This window comes from Phaseolus vulgaris, chromosome 2 (assembly GCF_051622355.1).
Source record: "Phaseolus vulgaris cultivar YP4 chromosome 2, ASM5162235v1, whole genome shotgun sequence".
Taxonomy (NCBI): Eukaryota; Viridiplantae; Streptophyta; class Magnoliopsida; order Fabales; family Fabaceae; genus Phaseolus; species Phaseolus vulgaris.
Genome location: NC_143499.1, coordinates 11,590,704 through 11,613,314, shown reverse-complemented (window position 1 = coordinate 11,613,314; position 22,611 = coordinate 11,590,704). Strand labels below are relative to the sequence as shown.

At 32.5% G+C, this 22,611-nt stretch overlaps 3 protein-coding genes across 4 annotated transcripts; 2 read left to right on the top strand and 1 right to left on the bottom strand.

The window, feature by feature from the left end:
* The first annotated feature begins 455 nt into the window (after positions 1–455).
* On the top strand, positions 456–2,789 carry LOC137810653 (xyloglucan O-acetyltransferase 1). Its single transcript, XM_068612037.2, has 2 exons — positions 456–922; positions 1,520–2,789. Exons 1-2 carry the CDS (start codon positions 706–708, stop codon positions 2,617–2,619), a joined length of 1,317 nt encoding a protein of 438 aa, XP_068468138.1. The 5' UTR covers positions 456–705; the 3' UTR covers positions 2,620–2,789.
* A 9,330-nt stretch (positions 2,790–12,119) lies between these two features.
* LOC137810652 (xyloglucan O-acetyltransferase 1) lies at positions 12,120–13,604 on the bottom strand. The gene is given in 4 exon segments (XM_090299393.1): positions 12,120–12,209; positions 12,211–13,295; positions 13,343–13,353; positions 13,432–13,604. Coding segments are annotated over 4 exon segments (1,326 nt in total). The 5' UTR covers positions 13,601–13,604; the 3' UTR covers positions 12,120–12,148.
* A 1,856-nt stretch (positions 13,605–15,460) lies between these two features.
* Positions 15,461–18,082, top strand: TBL27 (TRICHOME BIREFRINGENCE-LIKE 27). 2 transcript variants are annotated; one of them, XM_068612033.2, is made up of 3 exons: positions 15,523–15,923; positions 16,264–17,370; positions 17,869–18,082. In XM_068612033.2, the coding sequence occupies exons 1-2, from the start codon at positions 15,710–15,712 to the stop codon at positions 17,367–17,369; spliced, it is 1,320 nt and encodes a 439-aa protein (XP_068468134.2). In that variant the 5' UTR covers positions 15,523–15,709; the 3' UTR covers position 17,370; positions 17,869–18,082. The 2 variants fall into 2 exon arrangements, with proteins under 2 accessions (XP_090154403.1, XP_068468134.2); XM_090298277.1 differs by having other exon boundaries at positions 15,461–15,923; positions 16,264–18,082.
* The last annotated feature ends 4,529 nt before the right edge of the window (positions 18,083–22,611 follow it).

Genomic DNA, 22,611 nt, shown 5'->3' with positions numbered 1-22,611 from the left:
AACTTTAACAAATTAACAATTTTTTTCCAAAATAACTCCATTTTAAAAAAAATACCCAAATAAATTCATTCCACTTTCATTTTCAAAGTATACATGTTTATATGTGAAATAAACCTTGGTCCAAAAATCGATTTCCATGAAGTCGAATCACTGCCTATTTTTTCAAATTATTTTGAAAAATGAAAAAAAAAAAAGAGAGGAAGATTCTGTAGTATTGTTCTTTATTGAGTATTTAGCTTCCCGAATACTGAATTTTAAATCTGTGAATAGTGAATAGATCTAATTACATAAATAATATTGGGAGGATTTATTTGAGTAATTTTACTTTTAAAAAGGTTTAAGCTAAAAAAATCACAAATTAACTTGTATAAACTAGTTGATAAATTTGTTTTATTTTTACTTTTAAAAGATTTTGTGGAAAACTTTCCACATATTTCCATTACCATTCTAAAAGCCTGATTCTATTACAATTTCAAAACATTAGAAAGACAGAGAAATCATAGAGATATCTCTACGTGTTCTTATAACCAAATACCCCAAGAAACCTGCTTCTCTCAGTCTCTATCCTCCTTTTGACTTTCACTTCACATGATCAATGCAACAAACAAAAAAATACAGTGTTTTTCTTCATTCTTCTCATTTGGAAACACCAGAAGGAACGCAAAAAAAAAGGGAGAATCATAAGCAAGAAGGAAGGCTTTTAACATGGGAACTATTGACTTTTTCAACAGAGACAAATTCCTCTCCCTCATGAAGAGACTTCTTCCATGGACTCTTTGTGTCCTCCTTCCCATTTCATTCTTTTACCCTCTACCCTTTTCTCCATCTCTTAATCCTGATCTTCCCCTTTCCACCACCAACAACATCACGTACCATTCTTCTCTTTCTGCTTCTACTTCTGCTACTCCACCTTCTCATGCAGGTATGCACACTCTCTTCTTAATCAATAAGGTTCTCATTTTTTGTTTCTCTTGACTTGTAAAGTTCTCACTTTTTCTTCTTGTAAATATTTATTCAAATTTTCGTCTTTTGGTCTAACTATTTATATGTATCTATAGCAAGTGACAACTAAAATTGTTAACTGGGACCAAATTTTTCAGGACATGTTTGTTTCTGTTTTTAATTTCTGGTTTTACTTTTAATTCACAAAACTGTTATCCTGTTTTGAATTTGTTTTTCTGTTTTCATAGGTTTGCATAGAAACAATCAATGTACTTCTTTTAGTTTTCTGTACTGATCTTTGAAAATGGAAAATAAATAGACTATTTTATTAATTCAAATTGAAAAGAATGAAACCAAGAAATCAATATCTATAACAAGACTTAAGTATTTAGAAAAAGCAAGAATAACAAGTGGAAGTTAAAAAACTTTAGGGATAAAACTCAATGGATGATTTCATGCAAAAGAAAAAAACACCATATAACTTAACTGTAATTCAAATTATGCTTTTTGTGCCTTGAATTGTAATATGATTAGCAACTTGGGATGTGTTACAAGACTTAATTGTTCTTCCTTGCAGAAAAGGAGAAAAGTAATGAAACTAGATGTGACTATTTCAATGGTGAATGGGTGAGTGACAGCAGGGGTCCTTTGTACAATGATACAACATGTGGTACTATCAAAGAAGGAAGGAACTGCATGACACATGGAAGGACTGATTTGGGTTATCTACAGTGGAGATGGAAACCCACTGAGTGCAATCTTCCAAGGTTTGAGCCTAAAATTTTTCTCCAACTCATTAAGAACAAGCATGTAGCTTTTGTGGGGGACTCTATGGCCAGGAACCAATTAGAGTCCCTTCTTTGCATGTTAGCAACTGCTTCTACTCCTAAACTTGTCTACAACAACAAAACAGGGAAGGAAAACCAGTTCAGCCACTGGCACTTTCCCTCATTCAATGCAACCATTTCCTTGTATTGGTCCCCTTTTCTTGTGCATGGTATTGAAAAATCAAGCACTGACCCTAATAACAATTTGTACTTGGATCATGTGGATGAGAGGTGGGCAAGGGACATGGACCAAATGGACTTGATTGTGCTGTCCTTTGGGCATTGGTTTTTGATTCCATCAATTTACCATGAAGGAGATTCAGTTTTAGGTTGCCATTACTGTCCTGGTCTTAATCATACTGAGATTGGTTTTTATGATGTGTTGAGAAAAGCCCTAAGGACCACCTTTAATAGCATAGTTGAGAGGAGAGGAGGCAGAGGCAATGGAATTGATGTGATTCTGACAACATTTACACCACATCATTTTGAAGGAGAGTGGGACAAGGCTGGTGCTTGTCCAAAGACTAAGCCCTATAGAAATGAGGAGAAGCAACTTGAAGGAATGGATGCTGAGATGAGAAAGATTGAGATTGAAGAAGTGGAAGAAGCCAAGGCAAAAGCCAGAAGAAGATTAAGGTTGGAGGCATTGGATGTGACCAAATTAGCATTTCTGAGACCAGATGGCCATCCAGGTCCTTATATGAACCCTTCTCCATTTGTTAATGGGAATGCAAGGCATGTGCAGAATGATTGTGTTCATTGGTGCTTGCCTGGACCTATAGACACATGGAATGAGATTCTTTTGGAGATTATGAAGAACTGGGAAAACCAACCAAGGACTGAAGACTGAGATATTTCTCATATCTTGTTGGTTGATTGTATTGGATAAGAGCAAGGAATGGTTTTGTTTATTCTTTTCTTTCACAGTGGATAGGGAAATGTCACAAACATTATATAACAATCTTCTTTAAATTCTAAACAACTTAACACTCTGATTTCTAATGCAGAAAATTTGATGGATCCTCTCTGTCTCTCCCTATCAGTTTGAGTAACTACCAATAAATATTGCTTTCTCATGTTTTCAAGACTTCAGGTTATACAGTAACATGCATTGTATTAAAGAATTTAACTTAAATTATGGTCAAACTTCAAGAAGAGGTTAAACTGTATCAATACACATTCGAATTTGGGACAGCATGTTTTTCATCTAAATATTTGATTACCTAACCAATTTAATACTCTTCTTCTCACCACTTATTGGCATTTTAACATTATCGTTTAAATTTGAAGATCCAGCAGAGAATAAATCTTCAAAGTATATCAAATATTTGGCATTTGCATACAGATAAGGTGTATTTTCTTGGAAGAAAGTTAAATTGAAAGGTTCCTCATAATACACATTGAAATCAACTCAACATAATTTGAATTGCTGTGTCCAAAGCAAAGAAATATCCCTACTCAAAGTTCATAGAAATTCTACATTACTAGTGTCTCAATCATTACATGTTACAAGGTTCTAAAGCTAAGAATCCAAACTGGAAAAAAAAAAAAGCAATACTTTAATTTATTTTTATTCGTTACAAGAAAATACTTAGACTTTGTTAGAGTTTTTAAGATCCAATTTATATTACATATAGGTACTAATTAATATTTTGGGCTGAGTTTAAGTAACTTTACAGAAGTCGACATTAATTCGTTACTATGTTTAAATTGATTTTTAATTAGTAATTTAAAAGTCCGTTTTAAGTTATCATTGGGCCTAGTCATTTTTTCTTTGGCAATTACTTCCTGCACCCGATCATTTGCTTCCTGCACATGACGAAAATTTCAAAATCCAACTATGCCCTTGTCTTCTTTAGTTTGAAAAGCTGTGAAGGTTTCTTTGGAAAAGCTGTGACGGTGGTGCTTTGAGTTGGTTTTCTTCTTTGGTGGTGCTTTGAGTTGCGTAGGAGGTGGATTTATAGTGGTGGTGGACGGGGTCGTTTGCACTTTGACATTGTTGTGAGGTAAAAACCGATTTAAGCTTCTTTATCACATTTTGTTCGAGCTCAGGTAGTGACGGATACCGATATCTGGAAGTCTTCTTTTATCGTTACGGATGTAAGCGTCCGTAAGTCAGTAACATTTTCTGCACCATATCACTGCATTACGGATATAATTACCCGTAATTGTATTTTGAATTATGGATATCCATATCCAGAATAGTTGACTATTTTCCGCAAGCTAAGTAAAATTTTTTTTTCAGCATTGTGAATGGATACACAAGACTCATACATGGGAATTTCAGGAGAGATTGATTTGTGTGATGGATTAGATGATGTTGATATGGAACAGTCTATAACTTACAATGCGTTAGATAATGAAGATATGACACATAAGTGTAGTGAGGCATTTGCTAATCGGTACAATGCTAGTTTGGTTTCATTGTCCATGATACAATCATTGACTATTTTTTCGTTAAGAATCCAACCACCAAGTAACTTCACTCAACACCGAATCATTGCAATTGGGCACGTCCATGGAAATCATTTTGTCCAAGTATACCCAAAACGTCCATGTAAAAGTGCTAACTTAAAACTTGTATTATGTAACTTATATTTATTACTTTTATAGGTGAAGTTGAAAGTTGGTTGTCCTATTCCACCTACAGATATATTGTGGGCATCACATTGTTATCCTACAGCCCAATCTTGGTCAACATACTACACTAGCCGGATGCAAATTTACACACAAATAATGTCCATTAGACGATATTTCTAATCTTAAACATTTGTAATAGATACGTAATGTTTTTGTTTTGGGATATTTTAATAAATGTATTGACTACATTTGTGATGCATTTATGCATTAATATATGTGATGTATTGACTACACAATGGTGCCTACGAATGGATTTATCCGTAACCCAATATTTGTGCCTATAGATGGATTTATCCGTAACCCAATATTTGTGCCTATGGATGGATATATCCATAACCTAATATTTGTGCCTATGGATAAAAAAATCCATAACCCAATATTGATGCTTATGGATAAAAAAATCCGTAAGTCATACAACTATTTATGGATGGAAAAATCTGTAAGTCATTAACATGTCTATGGATGAGGGTTGGGTGCAGGTCTCTAATTAACATTCATCACTTGACCATGATAAGGGCACTTTGGTCTTTTCACGTCTATGATCAGGTGCAGGGAGAATGTGCCTTTTTCTTTTCTGTTATTCATGTCAACTGTTTTAGGTATTATGTTTTCTATATATGTACCTCTACTTTTACTATTTGAAACTTTTTGCTCATCTCTCTCTCTCTCTCTCTCTCTCTCTCTCTCTCTCTCTCTCTCTCTCTCTCTCTCTCTCTCTCTCTCTCTCTCTCTCTCTCTCTCTCTCTCTCTCTCTCTCTCTCTCTCTCTCTCTCTCTCTCTCTCTCTCTCTCTCTCTCTCTCTCTCTCTCTCTCTCTCTCTCTCTCTCTCTCTCTCTCTCTCTCTCTCTCTCTCTCTCTCTCTCTCTCTCTCTCTCTCTCTCAACCCTAAACTACCATTCAATCATCACAACCCTCAGTCTTAAGAACAAAGTTGAATTCATCATTGGTAATCATCCTTGCCCTTTGAAAGATATCCCTATTTTTGCAATAACATGGTGGCTTCCTTGTTAGTTCATTTTGTTTCTCTCCCAATTAGGCAAAGTATAATATGGATGAATGTTGCTATTGATATCTGGAATTATCGGAAAACCCAATATTCTCAGGGTGATTTATCTCGCATTTCTGATTTACAATTAGAAATTTCATTTTTAAATCAAAGCAATCACTCTGTTAGTGATTATTTTACAAAAATTACGCATAATTTGGGATGAATTGGAGAATTTTCGACCTAATCCTATTTGCACTTGTTCTATTAAGTGTTCTTGTTCTATTGAAACTTTCATAACCTAATAAAATGTGAGAATCGTGCTATGCAGTTCCTTAGGAGTTTAAATTATCAATATAGTAATATTCGATCACGTGTTTTGCTTATGGAACCCATACCTCTCATCCCAAAGATTTTCTCTCTAGTTGTTCAACTAGAGCGTTAGCTATCTAGTGTTTTGCCTCTTCCTAATATTCATAGTACCAATGGCAGTTGTATTGCTCCATCAAATACTTTGTTGTGTGGTTTTTGGGGTAAACATGGCCATAATCAGACCGTATGTTTTAGAAAAGTTCGTTTTCCTATTGCTGACACTCGAAACACTAGAATCCAATCTAGTAGGAAACTCTACACTTACTATAACAAAACTGGCCACACCATTGACACCTATTACAAGAAACATGGTTTTCCTCCTGGATACAAAACCCATAATCCCACTCAAACCACCCAGATTCATAACCTAATTACTGATGATCTTTCTATTGACAATGTTTCTAAAGAATAGGATGTTAAAGACATTCAACTCACTTCTCAACAATGCTAATTCTTAACTAACATTTTGTGCTAAAACACTTTGTTGCTCAAGCACAAATCAACCAAGTTGGCACATTCTCGGTCGATGCCATCAAGCAAAATCACCAGCCTCCAAAAGGTAATTCTTTTTCCTTTATACCTAATATTTACAATTCTTGGATATTGGATTCAGGTTTCACTGACCATGTTCGCACTGACCTCTTCGTTTTCACACATTACACAAAAATTGCCCTTGTTTTGATTAATCTTCCTACTGGCCAAATTGTTTTTGCAAACTATTATGGTTTAGTCAAATTTTCTGATAAATCTTATGTTCTTAATGTGTTATACATCCCTAAATTCAAATCAAACCTTATTTCCACTTCTAAATTATCTTTAAAACTTAAATGCACTTTAACTTTCACTTCTACTCAATGCATAATACAAGACAATCTATCACACGAGAAGATTGATATAGTTAAGGCTATTGTTGGACTGTACCTCTTTAATTATTTTTATGTTGTATCATACACTACACCACAAATTTCTATTCCTTATATTACTTGCAACATTAAGGATAAACATTTGTGCCATTATAGAATGGTTCACCCTTCTCATGAAAGATTAACTGTCTTGAGTGTTTTATAATTGTTGACAAACTACAGTTGTGTGATACATGTAATCGTGCCAAACAAAAGAAATTGTCTTTTTCTTTAAATATAACTGCTACTACTGCTATCTTTGACATTCTACATTTTGATATATGGGGACCTTGTTTTGTTACGTCTATGCAAGATTTTAAATATTTCTTGACTGTTGTTGCTCATTATGTGGAACCTCAATTTCATACAAAAATAAAAATTATGAGAACCGATAATGGACCAGAATTTAGTATGCATGTTTTTTTCGCTTCTAAAAGCATCACACACCAAACTTCTTGTGTTGAAACATCCAACAAAATGGATATCGTTGAACACAAACACCAACACATTTTAAATGTTACTCGTGCTTTGCTTTTTCAAGCTAACATATCCTCTTTATTTTGGAAATTTGTTATTAGTCATATTGTTTTTTTTAATTAATTCTACTCTTACTCCTCTTCTTTCTAATCTTTCATCCTATAAAAAAAACTTTATGACAAACCATGTGATCTCTCCTTTCTCAAAAAATTTGGCTGCCTTTGATTCATTTTAGTATTTCATTCAATTTTAAATTTTAATAAGAGTGATGTAGCATTATAATTTAACCGAAAGCTACTAATTTTTATTTTAATATTAATTTAAGTTACTATCGATTTAGTTAATACTAATGACGATAATATTTTAAAATAAGATTAATTTTGACTTAACTATACTAATTTTAATAAATATTAAAATTGAATTAAATTAAATTAGTATATACTTATAAGTTAATATATTTATTTATAATATTCTTGTAAATGACGTCTTGTTTTTTATTGGAGAGGAATAATGTCTCTGAACCATGAGGGCGTTAATGGATAATATTTACATATACTTTTTAGTAATATAATAAAATTTTAAAGTTATATAAAATATATAAAAATAATGATAATAATAATAATAGTTTATCACTGACTGTCGTATTTTTATTTTTGTAACTAGATATGTAGCCTATTGATTAAAAATACATTTGGTTGAATAAAAGTTGCAGAAAACGAAAAGTGAATTTACTGATTCATATTCATTTCCAATTTTCCTTTAACTTCGGGCCTCATCATTCCACACCCGCATTTGCACCCTACGCGATTTGTGAAATGGCAAAAATACTCGCGATTCAATTTATAAACATCTCTATCTTTCATTTTTCTTCACTTATGTTCTTCCTCGGTACATCCCACATGCTTCCTATGCTAACATAGCCTATTGATGACACTTAATTTTGTTTTATTGCATTTACTTTATATTTTCATTCTATACGCCAACTTATTATTATTTTAATATTTTTTAGTGAGTTAAACGTCTTTATGATCAACGCAATAGTTGACATATATTGTAGTGTCCAACGGGAAGGGGCTTCTTTTATATGGCTATCGCTTTTTGTTGACAGATAAAGTGGATTTTTCTTATAATGTTGTGACATACCTGAAATTAACCCAAACAAAAAAGAAAACTGAAAAGTTGATAATAGTTAAATTTATGGGAGATTTACAACTTCATGAAAATTTTCTCTCTTGTTTATTTGAGTAGACATAAGTGAACAATTGTAACCTAATTTTCATTAAAGAAATAAGCACAAGTTGAAGTTGAAGGAGAAATGTAATACCCTATTGCAGGAAACAACATTAACAATAGTGAACATTTAAAGATGATTTTAAAATCGTCGTTAATTTGAATGTAGTTATAAATCAAGAATTTATAACGATGGTTCTAGAACCATCATTAATTCATCAAATAAAAAAAAAGTTTGCGCAAAAATGGAGGGATGAACTCTAATTTGGAGCGGTTGGGCGCGGAGGTCATGGTTGGGACGATGTCATATAGAGCTGGACAAGGGAGCTGGCGCATTTTCGGTGTTGTGCGTCTAGGACTGAGGGTGAAGGTTGCGATGTCGCGCGAGCTGGCATTTTTCTAGTGCGGTGCGGCAAGGGCCGAGTCGCACAACTGGTGTGAGGTTGAAGAATCCGGTTGTTGAAGATGGTTGTTGCCCCTTCAAGACATGTGTTTGATGAAGCCATTTGTGTAAATTTCATTTGTATTTACATTTGCTTTAAGAATGTCTTAGGTATAGTTTAGAGGTTGTTTAGAGTAGGTTTTTTGCTAGGTAACTCACTTCTTAACCCCTGACCATGTGATAAGAGCAAACACAAGTTTTCTGAAACTGTTTTTCACATGTTTTGCAAAAATATCCTTACTGCATAAAAAATTAATATGTTCTTTTCTAAATGAATAGATTTTTTTCTTGAGTTGATGCTTTGATTAAGTGTTTTTGAAAATCATAGTTTGTGCATCAAGTATTTTAACTAAATCTTCAATCCATCAAAACGACTGTGTTTTAACTGTTAGGAAGTTTTTGTTATCGTTTTGAAAATAAATTTGTTCATCTGTAAATGAATAGATTCTTTTTTTGTCTGGTGCCATGTTTACCTTAAAAGGTTTTTTTTTCGTTTTATCCTTGCACCAGTATGTTTGACTAAGTCTCCTTCACATAACAGATTCTCCAACTGCTTTTGAAAATAAATCTGTTCATTTTATTTTCAATCTGTTCTTTTTATAACAGTTTTAACTGTTTTTTAAAAATTTGTTATAAGTTGTTTCTCTATAAAAGGAGAGCTTGTTTCTGCGTTTAAAGTAAAATCATACAATTGAGAAAACAAGTTTTACAACAGAGAATTAAGGATTTACAGAGAATTAGCAAGTGTTCTTGAAAGACTTTACAAATCAAAAGTGTGCTTGTTCTTGGTTGGCTCTAAGGCTTGGTTAAAGGTGTTGCTACTGTGTGAGCAATCTATTCTACTGGTCTAAGACAGATTTATGCATTCTCTATCAGGTGTATTCGTTTCATATTTCGAATTCTTGTATAGTGTGATTGTAAGTTCTTCTTGATAGGGTTTCTTGAAGAGTGTGTGTGCTGAAATAGTGTTTTTCAGCAAGCGTGTCAAGGTTCTTGTAGGGTTCAAGAACAGTGACTGTGTAAGTGTGTTTGGCACGTTTGTTTAGTGGATTTCACCTTGGATTAGGTGAGACTAGATGTAGCTCATTTGAGTGAACCAATATAACTGTTGTGTGTTCATTTCTCTTCATCCCTGCACTCGGTTCACTTATCTGTTAATCTGTCTAAAATTGAATATGTTCAATTAAAAATAAATTTGTTCTTTCTGGGCTTGTTCATTCTGTTCTTATTTTCTAGAAAATCAGTTTGCTTCTCTTAAGAAGATATATGAAATGTTAATTACAACTGGAACTGTTTGATTGTGATAGGTTACCCAATTGATTGTCAAGCTAATAATTGAACCTTTATCACTTGCTTAAAAAATTGAAGGTCACTGATTCTGTTTTACATAATATCCTCTTAAAATCAATGTGTATATAGCTTGCAAATCAATCTGCATAATTTCAAGAATTACTTGACTGGTATAAACGCTTTAATACATAAACAGTGTAAAAATAACTCTGTTCATTGCTAAATAAATCGATTTATTTTCTGTGTACTATGATAAAACTTGAATCTGCGCGAAAGTTTTAAAAGGTCAATTCACCCCCCCCCCCCCCTCCTTGAGCTTTGGCATTATTGAACCCAACACCGGTGTCGTGTGACTAGAGTGAGGGTGAAGGTTGCGGTGTCACACGGTTGGAGTGATGGAGGTTGCACGATAGTCAGTTGCACGGTAGTGGTTGTTGATTTATCCCGACAAGTATACCAAATCAGCTGTAATATAATACTATTTAAAGTACGAATGTCGAACCCATAAAGAACAATTCTAATTAAGAAGTTCTGTTATAAAACTCGTCAAGTATAAAAAATAAATGTAGAAACTTGTTCATAACCAAATTAACACTTTTACCAAAAATAACTCAAAATTTAAGATGTGATTCAACAAGTAACAAAACTAACTTATCAAATATAGATAAAAATACTTGGGATTGAATTGCGTCTATCTTAATCATCTGTATTTTGGAATAATACAATATATAATACTCAAAACTACTTATTCTTGATGCTTAATTTAAAGATATTCACCTTGATTACTCACAGATGAAATTCATATGATGATTTCTCAAACATTGATTTCTCAGACAAATCCTCCAGCTTTATGAACAAAATTATGATGCAATTAATAACTTGAAATCCATTCCTAGCATTACAAGTTATCAAGTATATATATATATATATATATATATATATATATATATATCACCAAGAATACATTTGATCAAAATAGATTACATTCAATCTCAAGTTTGAAAGCACTTAGCAACTCATGATAGCTCCTCCAATCTTCATTCTTGATCTGAATTACATAAGAAGAGCTGATTTGAGAACATTCTTCTCTTGAGAACAGAGTTTTCTTCTTCTTCTCTCACTAAATTCTCTCTAAAATCCTCACTTATTTTCCACCGCTCCTATTTTAACTCTATTCCAGAGTTTATTTAATGAAATTTAGTTCAAGCAAGCCAATCTAGCTTAGGCTAGATCATTCGATGTTGTTTTACCTTGGGCGAGCAATTCTAGCCTGAGCTATATTAGTACTGCACCATTAATTTAATTTAGATAATTTTAGCCTGAGCTAAATATTTTAGCTTGAACGAGATGCTTCCTTTATATTTTCCTTCTTTACTCCTTCTTGTGATCCAATTAAGTCTTTGCTTTCTTTCTTTTAATGCTTCGTATTCATCTGAAATTTACACAAAAATTGGGATTAAATTTCTTCATTTGTTTCCTGGTTCAAAATATATAATCAGATTCAATAATTCTCAAATTAGGGTAATTTTCTTACATTAAGCAACAATTAAGTTCCAAAGTGTTCAATTTTCTCAATTATAAAAATTACACATTGGCATTTATCAGTGGTTTTGTGGTGTGGTGAAGGTCGCGGTTGGAGTGTGGTGGTAGAGAGACGAGTGTGTGAGAGAAGTAATACTGAGAAGAATGAGCGCGAGACAAAATAAGAGAGGGAGACACGCACAACACAATATTTTTTCAAAAATTTTACACTTTTTAACAACAGTTCCTCCCAAAACCGTCTTTATATGTCTCCCATAACCATTTTTAACGATAATTCCTCTTAGAATCATCGTTAAAAACACATTATAATTACGAAATTGCAACCGTTTTTATATGGATTCGTTGTTTTGATATTTTGTCCTAGTGATACTTTTTTTTCTCACACATTCTCTTTTCTTAATTTCATCATATTACTCAAATTGTGCATTCAACAAGAGTGTGTTAAAAAGGTTGTAGTTTGTGTTGCTACTTACTGCTGCTACTGTGATCATAACATAACCTATTCGGTAGAAAAATATGAAGAGTGTGATAAATTAACAAGTGGGATTCTGCACTCTCGGCTTCATCATCTCCACCAAGATCTCATTCCAGGAGTCTATAGGTCCTGGCAAGCACCAATGAACACAATCATTCTGCACACGCTTTGAAATTCCATTAGCAAATGGGAAATGATTCATATAAGCTCCTGGATGGCCATCTGGTCTCAACCATGACAATTTTGTTACATCAAGTGCCTCCAAACTAAACCCTCCTAACTGTTTGGCTTTTGCCTTAGCATTTTCCACTTCTTCCATCTCAATCCTTCTCATCTCTTCATCCACTTCTCCAAGTTTCATCTCCCCCTTTCTATAAGGTCTACTCTTTGAACAAGTACCCTCCTTATCCCAATCACCTTCAAAATGGGAAGGTGAGAATGTTCTCACAATTACACCAATTCCATTTCCCTTACCAACTTTCTTCTCTATTATGCTATTAAGAGTAGTCCTCAGAGCCTTTCTCAGTGGACCATAAAAACCAATATCAGTGTACTCAAAACCGTGACAGTTTAAGCAACCTAAAACCTTACCACCCTCGTAGTAAACTGAAGGAACCAAAAACCAATTTCCAACTGATAGCACAATCAAGTCCATTTGATCCACATCCCTTGCCCACTTCTCATTGACACGATCCAAATGCAATATGTTATGAAGTGGCCCTGTGCTTGATCTTTGAACCCCTTGCACAAGAAATGGGGACCAGTAGAGGGACAAGCTTGCATTGTGAGAAGCAAAGTGCCATCTACGAGAGCCTTTGTGGTGGACACGTTTAGGTGCTGAAGCAGTGGCTAACAAGCAAAGAAGGGACTCTATTTGGTTCCTAGCCAGAGAATCTCCAACAAAAGCAACATGCTTGTTGTTAATGAGTTGAAGAAAAGTGTTTGGGTCAAACCTCGGAAGATGGCACTGACTTGGTTTCCATCTCCAGTAAAGGTAGCTGGTGTCATGCCTCCCATTGATGATACAATTCTGACTTTCTTTGATTGTGGAACAGGTTGTACCATTGTACAAAGGACCTCTCTTATCAAGGACCCATCTGCCATTAAAGTAGTCACATGGAGTATCACAAACATAGTCCTTGTCTGCCAATATTACAAAAACAAGAATGAACTCAATAAACTCCCTTAAAGACGTAAACCACTATATATATGTACCACACCACTTGTTGCTAATTTAGAAGACAAAATTCACTTGCAATAATATAGTTTAACAAAACAAAATCATGCATGCATACATACATATTTACCTGCAGAAGGAGAAAGCTTAGTTGGTGGAGATGGAGCAAGAGAAAGAGAGTAAAAGTAAAACGAGAGAAGAACTATGGGTAGCAGAGGTAGGAGGAGTAAAATATGGAGTGTACATGGAAGAAGTTTCTTGGTGATGGATTGATCTTTCATTGAGTTTGCACCTCTCATGTTGAAACCATTCCTTCTTGCTTATCCTTTTCTGCTTCATTTTATGCTCATAGTTTGGTGTGGATTATCTAAACTTCAGCCTCGTGAATGAATGCACATGAATAATTTGTGCACCCTCAAATTGAACATTGAAGTGTGGACCATAGGTTCTATTTTGTTTTAAAATTCTTGTATTGAAAAGAACGAGGATAACAATAAATCTGGGGGGTCCTGATAGAGAAAGACTAGAACTTCCTCTGATAATATATTTAGTTTAATATTATGAATTGCCACAGAAATATTGATACAGTAAATAAAAAGACATACATATATAACTTTTATGCTCATAATTTAATTTCTGTTGGGTCCACCAAGAAATAATTATTTGATATGATTTTTAATATGATAGTTCTTTTCACAACAAAAAAAATATTAAACTGATACCTAACTTGTACATTTTTTTCAGTGTCTTTTTGGGTATAGCTGCATTGTGATGGAAAATATATGGAAGCCCCAACACAGTTAGTTGGCATTAAGACGATCCACACATTAAATTATTAAAATTATCAAAGAACGTGGTTGATACGATGATGCGTTTCATGTTATTTTATAAAATAAAATATGGTAGGTGTAATTAATTAGAGATATATCTTACTCAGGTTGAAGCAATAAAGGTGAGGCTTGTTAGAAAAGTCTGTAATTAATTCGAGTGTGGGGAATGGAGTTTAATTGTATAGTGATAGTGGACCTCGTGGCCCAAATTTAGCATCAAATAAACGGCCCTACAGGGCCCAAGAAGATTGCACGCCCGAAGAACTTCATTAATTAGAGTGTAAGCCTCCCATGACTATAAATGTGTTCAATGACCAGAAAAAAATATATTTCATTTTCTTTTTTACTATAAAAATGTGGAAGAAAAATCTATAAAATTGGGTATAAAAGAAATTGTTGTTATAATTTTTTTTCAAATTTAATTTCTTTCTCTGTTTTGTTTGAATGTATGTTTCTTTTAGCTGAAAAAGAAACAACTAAACATAAATTGACCTGTAGAAAAGGACGAAAAGAGAAGAAAAGAAATATCTATCAGTAAATTTACGAACCATTTATAATGTTCCTATAAATATACTTTTTATTATTGAAAATGATTATATGTATTAATAATTTTAGATTTTTTTTCTCACTTTGGTACAAAATATTAAACTAAACTAAATTATTTTTATTTTTTAACGAGTTGAATTATTTGAAATATTATTAATAAATATTTTCTTTAAAAAAAATATTTTTTAATCTTACAAATCATAATTAAGTCGAATTTAAGTAGTTAAATTTATAAACAATTTAATTTTAAAAATATATATTAAAAGAGAAGTTCACTTTAATGTTTTTTAAATAATACTTTTTTAAGAGAATGCACTTCAAATAAAATTATTTTCAAAAGTTTAGATTACACCCAGATTAAAAAGTATTAATTAGCCTCTCTCCTTAAAAACATGAGTCCATGACCATGTATAATTTAACTTTTCAAAAAAAAAAAAAGTATGTGTCCTTTTTTAGTAGGACCCCTTGACCATGGTCCTTGGTAAAGTTCTTCCTGTCTAGACGATTCTGTCCTTATAACACATACATTTGTATTCTCTCACAACCACTTTGAAATAAAGTGAAAAAGCATAAGCAGGACTCATGGTGAAGAAGAAAAGTTGTTCTAAGGAGAAAATATGAAAAACCAATTCTTAAATAGAACAATAATATATTATAAGTTTATGTAACAGGTGTTGTTTATATAAGATTTAACCAGAGTAATTGTTTTCTTCTATTTACATAATGATGATGAGAGGGAATGAGGACAAGATTGGAATAGCAATATTCTAAGGCTATTATTAGATTCCAAGAAAACTATTGAATTAGAGACATAATGAGATCCAACTATGTTTTTCTTTATTATTATTATTATTATTTTATCTGATGACTAATAGTAAGCCAATGAACCTGCTTCTCTGTCTGCACCTCCCAACTTTCATTTGATAAGTACAAAAATGCTTTTTTTTCTTTCTTGAAACTTGATTCATCTCAGCTAAGAACACTAGAAATTGAAGAAGAAAGAGAAGCAAAAACAAGGGATAGGCTTTGAAGATGGGAATCACAAGCCCATTCAAAGACCAATCCCTGTCCATCACCAAGAGACTTCTTCCTTGGACCCTTTATGCTCTTCTTCCCATACTCTTACTTCGCTTATACTTCTACCCTCTACCCTTCCCTACATCTCCAGAAACTGAACTTCCCAACTCCACCCCAATCACCATCATCTCCCACTCTTCTCTTTCTGCTTCTGCACCTTCTTCTCCAGGTACATGTGTGTTTAATTTCATCTTTTTTTTTCAAACCTATATGGCTGCTAGTCTTGTCTTGATTTAAGATGGACAAAAAACTTGGCTGCAGTTCTTTAGAATATGTTAGCACTGTTATTCAATCAGAAGTGGAGTTTTGTATTTTGTATTGTAATTTGTGTAATAAAGATTTGCATTAAGTCTCAACATAGATTATTGAAATAAAATTTTAATTATAATTGGACAACAAGGTAAAGACGTCAATGGAATTGAATCTAAGTTTTATGGAATTGTAACTGGAAACTTGGGATGTAGAATTTGTTGGTTCACTAGACTTGGTTACATGTTCTTTATTTGCAGAAAAGGAGAAAACTTATGAGACCCCATGTGATTACTTTGATGGCAAATGGATCCGTGACAAGAGAGGCCCTTTGTACAATGGTACAACTTGTGGTACAATCAAAGAAGGCCAGAATTGCATAGCACATGGAAGACCTGACTCTGGCTATCTTTACTGGAGATGGAAACCAAGTCAATGCAGACTTCCAAGGTTTGAGCCTCAGACTTTTCTTCAACTCATTAGCAACAAGCATATAGCTTTTGTGGGGGACTCTATGGCCAGGAATCAATTAGAGTCCCTTCTTTGCATGTTGAGCTCTGCTTCAACCCCCAACCTTGTCTACCGGAATGGTGAAGACAACAAATTCAGGAAGTGGCATTTTCCTTCTCACAATGTGAGTGTCTCATTGTATTGGTCCCCATTTCTTGTGCAAGGTGTTGAAAAGTCAAACTCGGGGCCAAATCATAATAAGTTGTATTTGGATCATGTTGATGAGAGGTGGGCAAGGGATATGGATCAAATGGACCTGATTGTGTTGTCAATTGGGCACTGGTTTTTGCATCCTGCAGTGTACTATGATGGAAGTTCAGTTTTAGGGTGTCATTACTGTCCTGGCCTTAACCACACTGAAATTGGGTTTTATGATGTGTTAAGGAAGGCCCTAAGGACTACCCTCAATAGCATAATTGATAGGAGAGGGGGTAAAGGCTATGGAACTGATATAATTGTGACAACATTTTCACCTGCACATTTTGAAGGTGAGTGGGATAAGGCTGGTGCTTGTCCAAAGACCAAGCCTTATAGAAAAGAGGATAAACAACTTGAAGGGATGGATGCTGATATGAGAAAGATTGAGATTGAAGAAGTGGAAGAGGCCAAGACAAAAGCTAATAACTTTGGAGGGATTATTAGGTTGGAGGCATTGGATGTAACCAGATTAGCACTATTGAGGCCAGATGGGCATCCAGGTCCTTATATGTATCCCTTTCCATTTGCTAATGGGCATCAAGAGCGAGTGCAGAATGATTGTGTTCATTGGTGCTTGCCAGGGCCTATTGACACATGGAATGAGATTTTTCTGGAGTTCATGAAGAAGTGGGGGGAACACCCACGGACTGAAGAGTGAGGTATTTTTCATGTCTTGTCAAATTCATATTAGTTTAATTACTCATTTGATCATTATATTTACAAAAGCTTTCTCATCTAGTTCCTATACTTTATTCAATTTTTACACATTATTCTTTCTATCCCTACACAAACCATAACAGACTAAAAATCTATGTTTTAAAGTACAGGAACTAGAGGGAAAATTTTGATAACTATAAAGCCTATATGAGTAATTAAGTCACACTTATATGTCATACTTATGTTTTCCACCACTTGGGTGATGGATATTGCATTGAAAAGGATCCATTTTTATTTTGGTAAAATAGAGAGCAATTTTCTTTAGAGGGTGGGAACAACAGTTTCATTGGGAAATTATTGGTTGTTGTTTTTCTTGCTTGGGCTATATAATGGAAAAGGAAATATATAAAACAGTACATGTTGTCTTGATGAGGGAGGATGGAGTGGCAAATTATAGGTACTATGAACAATGATGTTTGTGGAATGTGCTAAAAATGTAGGTAAGAGTTTAAGCCATTTGGACATGCTATGATTTGGGGTGCAAAAGTGTTTAGACGTGAATTTGTGGAGGAATTCATAACACATGGGCAAGTCTTTTCTGTTTGGTCTGTTTGGTAGCCATCAATTTTGTGTGGTGGGGTATTTCAATTGGGAAACTTCCTTTTGCTTTGATTTCTCTCATGTTAATTTGATTTGATCCATTATGTTGTTTTCCGTGGTTCCTCAGAAAAATGTTTAGCAAGTCCATTTGGATTTGTTAGCAATTTAAACGCGTTGAAATCACGTTAAGGGCAATGTTTTTATCTGTTTTTGTTAATAGAAAATCTTATTGATGATTATGTGAATGCATGAATGCAAAGACGTTTACACCTAACCACATTTAATTGACTCTCATTGTGGTTGGAAAATATAATGAAGCAAAGGTAACGAAGTTAATACACCTTTTAAGACATTTATTGTATACTTGTTATTATTAGTTAAAATGTTGGTGGATTTTAATTGTTAAACATGTTCCCATTCAACATAATGGTTGGTATAAACTAAGCTTATTTGATTACCACAAGAGTGTTTAGTAAGGTATAAGTTACAAAAAGTTTTTAGTTTCTAACTTTTAGCTTATTTAAATACTACATGTTTCTAACTTTTAGCTTATTTAAATACTACATGTTTCTAACTTTTAGCTTACTTGTCTCGTTGAATCAAAACAATGAGTCACAAGAGTGGAATTTCTCTTATGTATTAGTTATTTCTAGGATCTCCTCTTACACACGTTTTTTTTTTAATTCTATCATACATGGTTAATTAAATGGTGTATTATTTATCAAAGTTCTGATAACTTTGCACTTAGTTAATACAAAATCATCGTCGACATGTTACTTCAGCTTCTCCATAATCATTTTTAGAAAACAAATAAAAAATATAAAAATTAGTTTTTTATAAATAAAATTAACTTCCGTATAAACTAATTTATGGACTCTCTTATACTTTTAAAAAAAAATTGGACATAAGTTAATTTTAATTTATAAATAATTTTTTTGTTTTTAGGAAATTTTAATGGAAAAACTTGTTCAAATATTCAGAAAAAAAAAAGTAAATATTATTAGGGATCCATGTCCAATAATGCATTATGTATTTCAAAACACACTGAATTTGGTATAATGCATGATTATTTGTATAGTTGTTAAGAAACCATGTCAAATATAGCAATGCAAAAGTTACAAAATATATGTATTAGAATTAAAATGAGTAGTTTGTAGTTACAAAACAGGCGAACTAAATGAGAAATTAAGGGTAAAATATTTTATGATTAAAAAGGGTTATCCATCTATAAAATAATCTAGTGATTAGTTTGCAGAGTTTGAAAAGAAAAATCCAATTTATGTGTTGTTTATCATCATATTTTTTAAATAAAAAAACAGCTGGCCCTATCTAATAATTATTTATAGTTTCTGGTTTTAACAAGTTTACACATTTGGGGGAATAAACATAAAATATGGTCTTAAATATATGCTTGTATTAATTTGCCAGATAATATAGTCTTTTAATGTCACACAACATGTTTTGTTATAGTTAATACTTGAAGCACTCCTTCTCTTCATTTGAATAGAATGAATATAATATAAATCTAACATTTTACAAACTAAAGTTGGTTGATAGTAAACTAATTCCAATTTCTTTTTTGAATATCTTAAACACAACACCAACACCAAGTCTTTCGTCATTCTAAAGATGGAAGACACAATAACATGCATAACCATTGAAGGTCTATAAGAACACAAAAGTCTTATTTGAAAGTTTTCCACCATCTAATCATCAAATTTGTACAATTGAAAGTTGCTTCCACCATGAGTAAAATATATTTTTTGATATACACTCATTTATCATATAAATCTTTTGTCACCCAAACATATGCGTTATATCTTGACCATCTCTTCTCACACTCACACGGAACCACAAACATATAATCAAGTTATCTAACATCCAGAATAAATTTTCTGTCATAAAAAATGAAATCAATGTCTTACAAGTTAAAAACACATGGCATCTCATTGATACTTTCAAACAAAAATCCTATAAGTAGTAAGTGGGTATACAAAACAAAATATAAAGTTGATGACCTCATTAACCTAGTTGCAAAAGGGTACAAACAACTCAAAGGAGTAAATTACGTGGATACAGTCTTCCCTTTTACCAAACTTACAACAATGTGTCTTATGATTTGTTCTATTTGTCATCCAAAATTGGCACCTTCAACAACTTGGAGTTAATAATGTTTACTTATATGAACACTTGAAAAAGGAAGTGCATATGACATTGGCTCCAAGTTTCACCACACTAAGCCAAACCAAATATGCAAATCAATTAAGTCTCAATATAACTAAAACAAGCCAACAAATAATGGTTTCCTGAACTTTCCAACAATTCTCTTCAATAATGGTTTAATCCAAGTTTGTCATTTCTCTATTTATCAAAAGGACAACATCAATTTTCATTGTTTTGCTTACACATGTTGATGACAATATTCTTGCAGAAAATTCTTTATGTAATATTCAAGACGTAAAAGAATACCTAGACAATGCTTTTAAGATAAAAGATCTACATCAACTCAAGTATTTTCTCAATTTAAAAGTTGTTTGCTTTAGAAAGACATTCATGTTTGCCAAAGAAAAAATATATATTCATGAAAACATTGGATGCTAGCAACCAAGCCTTATTCCATGATGATAACAAGAGACACACAAAACTCCTTTTTTAGTATAGTGTTTCGCCACATGATGTTAATTCTTATATTGTTTGATGGTTGTTCTATCTCCCTAACACACTATTAAACATTTGCTTCATTGTTAAGTTCCGGAGTTAGAGATTTTAATCACTTATCATTAGATATGCAAAAGTACATTAAATCAACATTAATACAAGAAGTTTTTTTCTCCCTCCAACCCAAAGTCAATATTTAAGTGACTTTGACTGAATAAGATGTTATAGCAGTACTAGACACTCAATCACTTGCTTATGACGATGTCTTTTTGAAAAAAGTTTATTTCACACTAGTTTTTTCTCCCATTTCTACTTTAAAACCTTTTTTAATAAAAAAATATTATGTTTTTTTAATAAAATAATAATATATTTGTTCTCGAACGGGGTTAGAACCAAGAGAACTACTGAAACTTCTCTACTTTCTCAGTCGGTCGGTCAACACTCATTTTATTCATTTCCAAGCGAGCTCCTTCCTCTCCTCTTTTCACTCCGCCTCTCGGTCTCCATAAAGTCTAAACTCAGATGGTACCAGCAAAATGCACTTTGACGTTCAAGTCAGAATTTAGTATTCGACACTCGTTACCCTGAGCACGGTATAACGACGTACCTGATTCTTGGATTTTGTGTCTATTTATATGATTGTCATGAGCCCTTTCTCATTGGACCAGGTTAGGGAGCTGTGTCATGTTTAGAAATGCATTACATAGCTTTTAATTGCTAATTAGTCTCACTAATATACTCAAGTGTAATGGTTTTTGTAGTGTCAGTCGGCTTGTCGAAACCCGATCTTGATCATACGGTCTCTATTGATAGAATATTTAATGTCACTTAAAAATGTAAACCTATCATTACTCTACCTTTTCTTATTTCTTAGAAGTAAAAAAAAAAAATTGTATCATCACAATCATAATCCAAAAAAGAGTATCATGTCTTCAGGAGTGTTACTTGTAAACTATAATAGTTAATAGCTTCTAATTCCAACTTTTATAAACAAATAAAAAAAAACATTAACATTGTTATATATTCGATAATAAACTCCAAACAAATTTATTTGATCTCTTTCTACAAAAATAGTTGACTGCCAGATGTTTTTGCCCAATGCCCCAATCGTGACCCCTTCACTACCGTTGTAAGCTATAGGAGATTTAGATATACATTGTACAGCTTAAGGGATGTTAACGCTCTCTTTTTCTTCTTTTTCAGTTTATGTTTTTTAAGAATATGGGTTCTGTTAATATGTATCATTGTCTCTTATATATGTTTTTCTAAATAGAAAATCATTTTTTCTTTTGTTTTCTCGGTTGCTCCTCTTCTCCCTTCCATTTTTTCATAATAAAAGTTGACAGTCCCATCCGCAACATGAACTAATTATAGAAAATTTTCATTTTACACTAAATTATATTTTAATGACAAAAATGATTTAACTGTCAAAATCTCACCAAATAAAAAATGTTATTGGAAAGGTAATTGTTTTCCAAAAGAATAATAAAGTATATTCATTTATGCTCCGTTAGGTACACGGATGGATTTGGAAAAACTATTCTTGTTTGAATCTAATGATTTCTGGTGAAATGGAAGCGCGGAAAGGTGAAGAAATTCTCCGTAGACATGAATTGTTGTAGAGAAATCCAACTAAGACCCCCTAAATTACATAATTACCCTCTCAAAAAACTATAAAATATAAATATTAAATATTTATAACAAAAATAAAATGTTATATATTTATAAAATTAATAATAATTTTAATAATTAAAATAATGATAATAAATGTAGATTAAAAAATATATGATAATAATTTAATTAAATCAAATATTTAATTATATAATTAATAATAATAAAATTAAAAATAATTATTTAATAAAAAATAAACTTATAACAGTAATAATAATATTATTAATATAAAAAAATAAATTAATTTTGTTCTATTATTATTATTCAATTGTTTTTACAAATCAGGATAAATTTGTAAATTTATTTTTTATATA